Source organism: Corvus brachyrhynchos, unplaced genomic scaffold (genome assembly GCF_000691975.1).
Source record: "Corvus brachyrhynchos isolate BGI_N302 unplaced genomic scaffold, ASM69197v1 scaffold370, whole genome shotgun sequence".
NCBI lineage: Eukaryota > Metazoa > Chordata > Aves > Passeriformes > Corvidae > Corvus > Corvus brachyrhynchos.
In genome coordinates, this window is record NW_008235977.1 from 5,472,561 (window position 1) to 5,484,108 (window position 11,548).

The 11,548-nt window shown below is 38.4% G+C and overlaps 1 protein-coding gene across 1 annotated transcript in view; it reads right to left on the reverse strand.

The window, feature by feature from the left end:
- Positions 1-2,850: 2,850 nt before the first annotated feature.
- ITGAV (integrin subunit alpha V) overlaps positions 2,851-11,548 on the reverse strand; it is a gene marked incomplete at its 5' end in the record, with an annotated part of 43,560 nt that continues 34,862 nt past the window's right edge. Inside the window, 4 exons of the mRNA XM_008630526.2 lie at positions 2,851-9,771; positions 10,151-10,273; positions 11,297-11,404; positions 11,497-11,548. The exon at positions 11,497-11,548 is cut by the window's right edge and continues 71 nt beyond it. Coding sequence (XP_008628748.2) covers positions 9,676-9,771; positions 10,151-10,273; positions 11,297-11,404; positions 11,497-11,548 — 379 coding nt within the window. The remainder of the gene's footprint in view (positions 9,772-10,150; positions 10,274-11,296; positions 11,405-11,496) is intronic.

An 11,548-nucleotide genomic window follows, 5' to 3' on the forward strand; every position in this document is an offset into this window, starting at 1 on the left:
GTTGCGCCCGGCGCTTGTCGCCGGCAGTGCCGGAGTGCGTTCCGGGGCGCGTTCCGGGGCCGCGCTGCCCGGCGTAACCCCAACACCGCCCTCGCTCGGACGCTGGCAGCCACGGAATCACCGAATCACATTCACAGAACCACGGAATCGATTGGGCTGGAAAAGACCTCCGAGGTCGTCGGGTCCGACCTGGGACCCAACACCACCTTGTCAACCAGACCATGACACTGAGTGCCACGTCCCGTCTTTCCTGAAACACCTGCAGGGACGGTGACTCCACGATCTCCCTGAGCAGCCCGTTCCAATGTCTAATCACCCTTTCTGTGAGAGAAACTTTGCCTAAGATCCAACCTAAACCTCCCCTGGCACAGCTTAAGACTGTGTCCTCTCGTCCTGTCACCGATTCCTTGGGAGCAGAGTCCTCCCCCCTCCGGGCTCCTGGCTGCACCCTCCTGTCAGGGGGTTGTAGAGAGCGATAAGGTCTCCCCTGAGCCTCCTTTTCTCCAGAATAAACACGCCCAGGTCCCTCAGCTGCTCCTCACCTCACTTGTGCTCCAGCCCCTTCCCCAGCTCTGTTGCCCTTCTCTGGACTCACGTTCACACATGTACATGCATTCCAATTTTACTTATGTGCATCCTTAAGTCTAAAAAATACGTTCAGGACAGCTAAAAATTTTTATTCTCTATATTGTTTATCAGTTGTTTAATATCAGGAACTGCCAATAGGAGTAAACATGTACATAAGGCAGAGAGATGCCAGTGTGTAGAATCGAAGCTTTAGGAGATACTAATGCTGTTTTGAAGACTGTCACAGTGACTGGAGCACAGGCCTGGTGAGGAGGGGCTGAGGGAGCTGGATGTTCAGACACAGCCCAGGCGGAGATAATGGAAAAACCACTGCAGTTGTTCACAGCAGATAAGGCTGAAAAAAACCCCAAAACCTGAGGAAAGGCAGCACATCTGGACAAATCAAACTGACCCAGAGCAGGCAGCCACCTGCATGGCTGAGAGCTGAGCACACAATGGGATCACCTCACAGGGATCTCACACTGGGGTGCATGAGCGTGCCAATGCTGTGATTTCAGTGAGGCCAACATCCCATTCACTGTAAGAACTTACAGAACAGGATAATATTACATTTTCAGTGTATGTTGAAATAGTGAATAGAAACTTCTTTGAAAAGTACAAAATTGCTTGAATTGCCTTTTAATAAAACAAAGATAACCAAATAAAAGATTTATTTTAGACACTATAACATACCAGGCCAAATCCTGTAGTTTTCAGATCACAGAAAATTTCTTCATTGAAGCAGAAACAGAGGAATAGAGTTACAAACTATAGTGGGATGTAAATTTCCCCATTCTGAAATGAAGAGCTGAGAGGTTACTGTGCATATTTTCAACATATCTCTTATAAAATCTGAAGAAAATCTAATATATTTTTCCTTATGCCTTAGTGCCATTCTATACAGTACAATGTAATTAATTCACTGCCATTAACAATGACTTGAAATAGATTTGGGATTGACACAGAAAATACAATTTGCCTTTATTGCAGCTGCTGATAGTTCATTGGCACCATTTTGGAACAGTCACTCCTCGCAGGGTAATGCTGCAGTGGGAAATGCACATCCTCCTCAGCAGGTACTTCTCAACCTTTCACAGAACCACAATAAAGCTTTCCTTTATTGTCAATCTCTTTTTTCATCAGCACCAAAAAAATCTTTGCCATGAAAACCTGATTTCATTTGACAGGATCTTGCTTGAAAGAAAGCAAAGGAACACAAGAGCCATACAAATAAACCAATCATTTATTTGATGTGAAACTCCTCCAGCAGCTCATAAAGAAAACAAATTCTCTTTTTAGTTCAGCAGACATGCTCAGTGCCTATTTGCTTAATTAACATCCTCTCACCCAGCTTCCTATTTCAACCTTTTATGTGGGCACTGCAAAGGAAAAGTGGCTGGTCCTGCACAGCCGCTCTTAGGGCTGAATTCATTCTGGATTCCCTGCAACTGTATGTGGTCTCAGGTGGAAGAAAGGGGCCTACAGAAAACTTGCTACTGCTGTGAGCTTCCTTCATTCATGGATTTGTCTGGTGACTGACAAATTTGAGAAAAGCATTGAGAAAGGGTGGATCACACATTCATTTCCAAATGTTTGTAGGCATGAGCTTTTAACAGGATATAAATTATTTGGAGATGAATAGTTGAACCAACTCGGCAGATGGAACATTTTAAATTAATGCTGATGATGTGAGTATGCACAATTATTTATTTATAAAGTTCTGGGGGAAAAAAATCCCCAAGATTCAATGTGTGATAAAAGCTCTCTTGAAAATGCCTCCAAAAGGGGAATCACACATGTGGAAATTAATTGTCTGTACTACATTTAGAGAAATTACTAAGAAAAATTAGAGTACATAATAACATTAATTTCAGCAAAAATATAATCACAGTCAGGATTATGTCTTCTTAAACAAATTTTCTTTGAAGAGATAGAAGCTGGTAGTAACTAATTTCAACTACATGAGTCTACATGAGTGCTTCCTTGAGGAATTGTGTCCAGCAGTACCTCCTGCAGTCTCTAAAGGTTGCTACACACTCTTCAAACTAAAACCAAATTACAACCATTGTCATTAACCACTGAACATGGCATCCGCTGTTCTGGCAGGGCTGAAAATGTGTGCACAAATGACACAGAAATGTCAATCTATATGGATTCTGCAAAACTCTCTCAAAAGCAGTACAACACAGGCCTGGTCTGCATGTGAAATTATCAACACTAGGAATGGGGTATTTTACTGTCAATATTCTTTTGCTTCTCACATTTTCGAGGTCTGTGTTGTGCTTTTGTGTCCTGTAAACTCAGTCTTAGCATGTCCTGTATGTTTGTCAAGAGGGGTGATAATTCAGCACCAAACTTTCAAAAGGTTTATCAGAAAGATGCAGCAGAACAGAGTGATTGTGAAATACGTTGTGAGAAGATGGGCAGCTGACAGCACTAACCCTAATTCTTTATGAATATCAGACAATATATTGACAAGAAGTTCATATAAATTCTTTGAAAAAGTATTTTCAATTGTTCACCATGTTCTTGAGAATGCCTGAACTGGTGATTTAAAAATATTAATGTACTAATATGTAATAAAGTCTTAATGTATTAGCAATTCATTTACGAACTAATGATCAAAGCACACAATAAAGTATCATTCAGGTGTGCAAGGAGTCAAAGTACAGCAGCATAGCTCCAGTGGAGTTGTGCAAATACAAATTACCTTAAGACAAGGACCATCATTTTATCTGGGGCGGCTATACCGTAAGATGGGAATTTGAAAAATGACTCTGTTGCCTTGTTCCTGTAACCAAACAGCTGCTGGCACTAATTTCTCAATAATAATAATATATTAACTTGGAACTGCTAGGCAGATGCAGTGATCGCTGTGCTGCTAACTAGCTGCAGGTATCTTATTTAACAAGAACTAGGCCTGTGTTGGCTGCAGGGTGTATTGAACAAATGTTAAAAGCCATGTTCTGACTGCTGCTGTCATGTTTCTTACACACATTAGGTGCAGCTACTGTGAGATCAGTGAAGCTGTTAATTAAACCACAAATATCAGTTTTTCATCTTTTCCATGTCCTTTATTACTATTTTCTTTAGGTTAACAAATTCTCTGCTAGCAAGTCAGGGAACTCCCTGGTTTGGAGTTTTTCTAGTGTTCACAAGCACTAACATTTACTTCTCACTGTTTGTTTTATCAATGAAACAGACAGACGGATGTCTTTATTGTGCCACAAAATATTACTGTGACCCCACTCACACAGGTGAGCATGACTGGTAATCAGAAAAAATGTAACGCTGAGATAAAATTAGACTAATACTACAACAAGAAAAGGAACTCCAGCTCTCTGAGAATTTTTCTAACCAAAGGTCAAGATGTCACCATTTTCTACAGCAATGTGGCAGCTATAAAATCTAAAATATTTATTTCTGGTACGTAGGAATTTCTGTTGGAAAGCAGTTTTCTGGTGGCAGAATATAGTCTGTGACTAGATCCTTTTCCTTGCTTGTGATTACAAAATTTTTTGACTCAAGGTTAACATGTGCCACTTGAGGTGAGAATGTAAAAATTGTGTAAATGTGATGTTTCTGAATTTAGCACATAACTGTGGAGTACAAACGTATACTATAAAACATTTTCTGGTGAATTAAATGCATTTAAAAAAACACACCTAAGAAAAAAACCAAAAACAAGCCTACGACAGAATCCCTGTTGATTAAGAGGTATTTTATTCCAAAATTCTAAATATCAGAATCAAATCAAAACTTACATTTTTCAGTTTACCCAATCATAGTATTTTGAAATTGTATATATACATAGAAAAATACAACCTAATAAAAACACTCAAATTTGCATTAGAATGAAAAGAATGAGTTGAAAAGCAAACCATAGCTTTAATAGCTATATATTTCATATCAGTACAAAATTACTGGGCCACAATACCCATTTTTTTGCACAATTTATAATTTAATATAAAATAAGGTGACTTTAAATGTATATTGCTCTCTTTAAATGTACCGAAGACCTTTGAAACTAGTAACTGAAAATATTCCCATTTATGCTGCAAGTATTTACTGCATGACAAAGAAACATAAAATGCAGCACTCTTGTTAGTACGTTAATTTTTTGCTTGTGCAAATAATGCTCTACTGATTTAATGCACGAGCAAACACAAAAAAGGCCAAAAAATTCCATTACAAAGAAACAAAACATTACATGTTCAGCACATTTGTATCATAGCAAATACAGGTTTCCTTCACAGACTAGAAAAGCAAAACCTGTAAAAGTTTTTTGAAGATGCAAATGCTACATTAAATCTTCCATTACTTTGCAAAAGCCAAGGGTCAAGTTATTCACCTTTAATGCAGCGTATTTGGAGAAGTCATTGCATGACAGGCTAGTTTTCCTGTGTTATGTTAAAATTCTACACATTGGAAAAAAATACACCTAAATACCACCATCACATGAAACAGTAGTAGTACTACAGACTCAAGCCCAGTTTTGTACAGCCTCTAGTCAAATCTTCCACAACGGACCTAAAGAAGGTGGTAGCAGTTCTTGAGAACTCCAGTTAGTATTGGACACACTTTAGGAGGTACATCCTGCTCCACCCAATGTGGGCGATCAAAGACTTCCGAAACCATTAATTCATCACCTCCACTGAGCACGCTGGTTCTGTTCATGTCCTTACAAATACTGACCACTCTAAGCCAGCAAACACCACGGCCCTTCTTAGGCCCTTCTAGGCAGAGGACTCAGCAGTGAACCAAGTCAGACCATATTATATTGCACATGGAGGTTCAAGGCTAAAGATTCAGTACCAGAGAGCTCAGATTCCACTCACACCCGTGAGGGTTACCAGAGCTCAGCAATAACCATGATCCCACCTGTGGCATCCAGTGTGACAGGGGCCACTGCCAGCAGAGCACTAACAGCTCTGCCCATCCCAGAAACAAACCAAAATTATCTCTTTGCTGTAAGCCTCATCTGGTCTCTGCCACTACTTTTTTATTTTTTGGATTCCTGTTTTTCTTTAATAAAATACTTTTTTTCTGACTCATTAACAGCCAGCAGCATTGAACACAAACAATCACATTCAAAGGGTCACGTTACTCTGGACCAAAGACAAAAAAACTACCTTGATTTTCACCAGGATAATGCTGCTCTGTGACTGCCTGGGAGGGTGTAAGAAAAAATAGTGCAGGGCTCTGTCAGGGTAACCAACAGCAAACCCTAATGCTGCAAGAATCTAAGTGCAGCATGATTCCTTCAAATCATCAAGAGCATGCTGATTATAGCTGAAGTATTTTTAAAATACCCTTTAAGACTATTTAAGCATGGACACAAGTTTAGAAACAACTAAATATTTAAAACCTTTGCTTGGAATAAATGTTTTATAAAGAAAGAGCACATGTAGTAAACTTTCTAAAGTTTTCACAAGCATTATGTGAATTAGAGATCAATGTGTACATCAAGACTTAAAACAGAAAAAACCTGATACTTGGCAGACAACGTTGGCAAACTTCCTCAAAGATTTCAAATTACATTGATAAATATAGCCCATATTTGACTTTACAATCATGCTTAAACAAAAGCTATTTCCACAATTTCATAGTTTCTTGAAACAAATGTAAACCTATATATTAGGTTCCTCACTTTACATTTTCTAAATATTGTCAAATATAGATAATATGCTTTCTGTAATAAAAGTCACTTTTCAATATTGATCATGAGATGCTGCATTAATTGCAAACTGGAGTACTTAAATAATTTCATATTTCATTATAAAAGATATAGCTCTTTTAAAATGTTTTTATTGTCTAAATAATTACACAGCTGCTGATTTTATAGTCATAAAAAAATCTGCTTCTGAAACATAGCTCTCAAAAGAAGACTAATTTTCTGTTGCTGTACTTGTATTTTTTAAATGCTCCCAGTATGCATCTTATTCACAGCAATTTTGAATCAAAGGCATTAATTTCATTCTGAAATATCTTTTTTAAAGTTTCTTTAAAAGCTTTAACATCATTCTATAGTACTTGCTGTAAGAATACATCAATGCCTGTAAGTCATTATGAAATTTATACTGACACAAGTGCATACATAATCTGGAATCTTATTCCTGAATCTAGAACATGCTATCAAGAGTTTCCTGCACCCCCATTCAGGAAAATTTCCAGCTTGGAATCTCCCTGAAACACAAACGTTACTTTAAATTGAATTCTGAGGTGTTACATCTATGCTCACTAAGTAACCTCTATACTCCATTTACATATGCTACTGTGGTCTTTTATTTTTATCTTTTTATTTGCTTTCATTCTCCAGCAGAAGGTAAGAAATAAAAATCACTTAAATAAGTCTTACTTTATGTAACTTCAAAAATGGAAGATACTTTCCATAGCTACAGTAGTTGTACCAATAAAATGTACCTTCTTATCCTGAAAATCAGCAAAATGAGTTTCCAGTTGACACAGTAAAATTAAGATGCAGTTAGCACTGACATTAACAATGCTATGGTATCCCATCCACATGAGCAGGAGGGATCTTGACCACGCTTTTTTAAAATACTCTTTTTCATCTACTAACGCCTACACATGCAAGTAGTCCAACAAATTTCAAGTCACCATGGAGTGTACATGTAATGAAAGCACACATGTAAGAATTAGAGCTATAATCTGTCTGACAGTCTCTTAAACCTCTTACCCTACTAAGATTAAGACTGGGTAAAACCAATCTTCTTGCACATAGATAATCAGCTGACAAAGTGTGTGAACCACAAGCCCATGTAAGTTACTGAAAATGCTGTTCCATCAAAGTCACATTTTGAGGCCAGGATCAAAGCCTGATTCCTGATTCTTTACTACATTACTAGTAACAATACTAAAAATAAAGACAAAAATAAAACATTGGCCACACTGAAGACCTTGAAAATTCAGTGAAAGAGGAATTATGCCCTATACCCTTTCATGTAAACTAATTTTATCTAAACAAACTGCCTAAACCAAACCCATGTAAATGGATAAATATGCAAGCCTATATCTGGTGAACATACTGGTCCCCCCAGACTCTGTGTTGTCTTCCTTAAGGACTCGGATGCCGTCATGGATCAGCAAGTAAGAATGGATTTAACAACAAAAGCCATTGGTGGATTTTAAATCTCTGAAAGGATGCAGAAATAAGAGTTGAAACTGCTCATTTCAGAAAATTCTGGGTTTTGTGGGCACTGCTGTATGTATGGAGGAGATGCAGCTGTGAACAAAAACCCCAAGGTACAAAATCAAACCAGAGCTTTTGCCCCTTTAAGAGCTTGTCTATATTGAAATCTCACTGCTGTAAGTACAGTAGAAGTCTTCCTTTGTGTGCCTGGCTGTATACAGGGAGTTTATACTGTAATTTATTCCCTTTTTGGAAAAGAGAATAAACACATCTCATAGAAGGCACGTTAGTAATAGTTTAAGTATGTCCACTCTAGGATCTGTGCAGCACAGTTAGCTGTGTTTGCAAGCTGAACAACCTCCTGATTTGCAGTTACTTGTCTACTGAAATTCATAGAAAATGCTCTCGTGTCAATCAGTGTCGGAAGCCTCATGTTACTACACCAGTGGTGAGAGAAATAAGCTGAGAGTGATGTAAACTGATGGCTTTAAACCACTGATCTTTTGGTATGTTTAAAAAACAACAGTGAAACAAAATACTTAGTGTCTTTTCTGGTAATGAAATGTATTGAACATAATGAAATGTCTTGTGTAAGGAAATGTCTTGTGCAATGAAACATGCAGGGACTGAAACAACGAATGAATCAAATGCAACAAGCCAATGAGACAATGAATGGGTGAAATGAAACAAGCCAAATGAACCTTTACTTTTTGAACCCTTTTGCACTGCCAGCTCTTCTCTGCTTCATTTGACTCGCTGTTCTCTCAGGGCAGGAGGTGAGGGAGGTGTGAGTGTGGCTAAAGTACTGGTGTACTTTAGATCCATGATCCAGATTCATGGATGTGGCTGGCAGAGACACTAGTTTAAACAGCCCCTGTGTCACTCCATCCTGCACCTGGGCATGGCCAACCAGAGAAAGTGAGGATTAACAGCTTCCCTACAGTGCACCACTTAACCTGTCACACAGTGTTCCCTCCAGTGTTTTGCTAGAAACCAAAATACAATCCAAGTAATTTACAGCCTTCACTTCAAACCCTGTGGAGGTTTGACTTGCGGACATCACGGGTTTTCTCAGACATGTCTGTTGGCAGCCACAGCCCAGCATCTTGTCCCTGGCAGTACATGGATGCATCCATACTGCCAAGAACTTTGAAACACCTGGATCCTGCTCTGTGGAAATACACAGCAGAGTCTTGGGATCTTGCCCTGAATCTTTTCCCCAAGTCCCACAGAAAGCACATCAGCCCCAGATTTTTATCGCTCACTTGGTGTTTGTAGGCTCAAACCCTACAGTAAAAGACCGAGCACCTGGAGAACAGTATGTGTAAGGTCTAGGGGGAAACCACAAGACAGATGACTGAGCAGGCAGGGTAACAGGTGTGCAGAACAGGTATCACATGTAAATGATTCCACTGAATATTTCCTATTTCTTGAGCAGGAGAAAAAATTATCATCAGAGCTAATGGGTAAAGAACATTCTTCAGTACTGTAAAATAAGCTACATTCATTTTTTTTTTGTGCAACTGACTTTCAAGAGCCAGGCAGTGAAATGTAGTGTACTCCAACACAAACAACTGAAACCAAACATGTAACCCAGCAAGCACCTCTGGAAGCTGTTGGCTCCAAGAGCAAATGCAGAATCTGCGTAGCAATTCATGGAGAGTCAGTACATGAATCAGAAAAGATGATGTTTCCTGTGTCCCAGTAAGCAAAATCCCAGCACAACTCTTATTTGAGTTTCTCACACGGGTCAGTGCGGATGTGTTAGTGGCAGTAGGAACGGCGGTAATACAGAAGGGAGGATTTAAGTGTATTGCCCTTGTTTTGCACAAGCTGATGCCTTCCAAGGCCAGCTGCTCTGCACTCATGAGTGTTTGTTCATTAAGGGGGAAGCCAGTATTTGTAAACAAGATGTAGGCAAGTGTACTTTTCAGAATGTCTTACAGATAAAACTCTGCTTAAGCTTCTGATGTTCCTTCCCCATTCTCATGTGGTTGCAGTTGTTCTCTTTCTTGCTCTTCCTGAGGTGGCCTCACACGTTTGAAAAAGCCCATCTGTGATTCAGAGAACAATTAGGACATTGCATTGTGATTTGCAAAACATACACACATTCTCTCTTTCCTTCGTGATCAGATCTTAACTGATTAAGCTGTCTTTTCACTCCTACTGTCTTCCCCCATTTCTGACCTCCAAAGACAGTAAAAAAATTAAACAGTTGAAAAATTAAACTGAGCTCAGCACAATCACAGACCTGCTCTTTTATTCAGCTTCTTCCTGAAAAAGCTGAAAAGCTTTTACAGTTGTTCCAAAAACTTAACTGATTCAGATGATTAGGGGACCAAGGCATTTCTGCAAACTGCTGGTACTATATGAATAATACATCACTAGTAGGGAAAAGCAAACAATACAAAACCCCGCAAACACAGTACTTACCCTGTACATGACAAACACTAGAACAGCCAGGAGCAGTAACCCTGCTAGGACGGCCAAAATTATAACCCACACTGGCACAGGCATGGGCTGTGGTTGAATGCCCCATGTAATATTTGTAGCAACCTAACAGAAAAACACGATAAACCACACTTTGCATCACAGTGACATGCTGAGTTCATCCATGCAGTTTAAATCTTGTATACCTTTATCCTATCATGATTATAATCTTAATCCAGTATAAATTATTTTTTCTCTCCAGTATGAGTCAAAAGTCATAGATTAATTGGTGAAATAAAGACTTCACTGACCCAAACTTAATAGGATTTTAAAATTAAATGATAACAGGGGGTTGGGGGTTATTTTGCTTGGGTTTGCTTTTTTGCAGTCAGTGATAACATGGCAACATATCTTCTGTAATTCTTGATGATTTTCAGTAAAACTGTAGTAATCTGGAAATATTTTAGAATTAGAGAAAAAAAATTCAGGTATTTTCCTTTTTTTATCTCAAAAGGCAGTACTTTCTGAAACAAAAAATCAAGTCCATTCTTTTTTTGGGAGAGAAAAAACCCCAGTTAATAATAGGCATTAGAAACCATATTCAAAAATAAGACAATCACAGTCCTTTTCTACCTTTTCCTTAAGATCTCTTAATCCTATAATGCTTACCAAAAACTTTCAATTTGCCAGCCCAAACAAGTGGCCTACATTCTTCTGTTTGCACCCCATCTCCTTTCCCTTTGAAACCCCCTGAGGCACAGATGGCCTTTGTTCCACACTCACATAGTACTTCATATAATATAATGGAAGTTCATTATTCAAGCTCTAAGTGCTACTACAGCCGAAAACTAATTTAAAGGAAACTATTTCTCTAACAACAATGGCATTAACAGGAACATTAGGACTGTTCGCTATAATTTTTTTTTCATTTTCAATTAAGTCTTTCAAGCCACAAATATTGTCAACTCCAGTCTGTTTTACCTTCAACAGTATGTGTACAACTGAAATAAATACATGAAACAAATAAAAAATTATAAAATTAAAATTATACCAAGCCATAAAAATGTTACTCAACAATAATTGTCTTTGCATTAATTTTGAAGTGATTGTGTATATATATATAACTCAAGCTGGATGTAAATTACTTACTACTGTAGAATTGTGAATATCTTCAAAGGAAAGGTTCTTATAAGGGAACTCTATAACACTGAAAGAAGCAGATGATTTGAGAGAGTAGGAATGATTCTGATTTTCTTTCTGTGTAAGAAAAAGAAATTAGTATTGCATGTGGGTACAAAAATCACTTTTAATGTTTCAGAAACAGTGACAGAATATTCAGAGTCACTCACATTCATGAAAGTTTGGGTCCAAAGGCGTGATTTTAAATACAGTATTGCACTC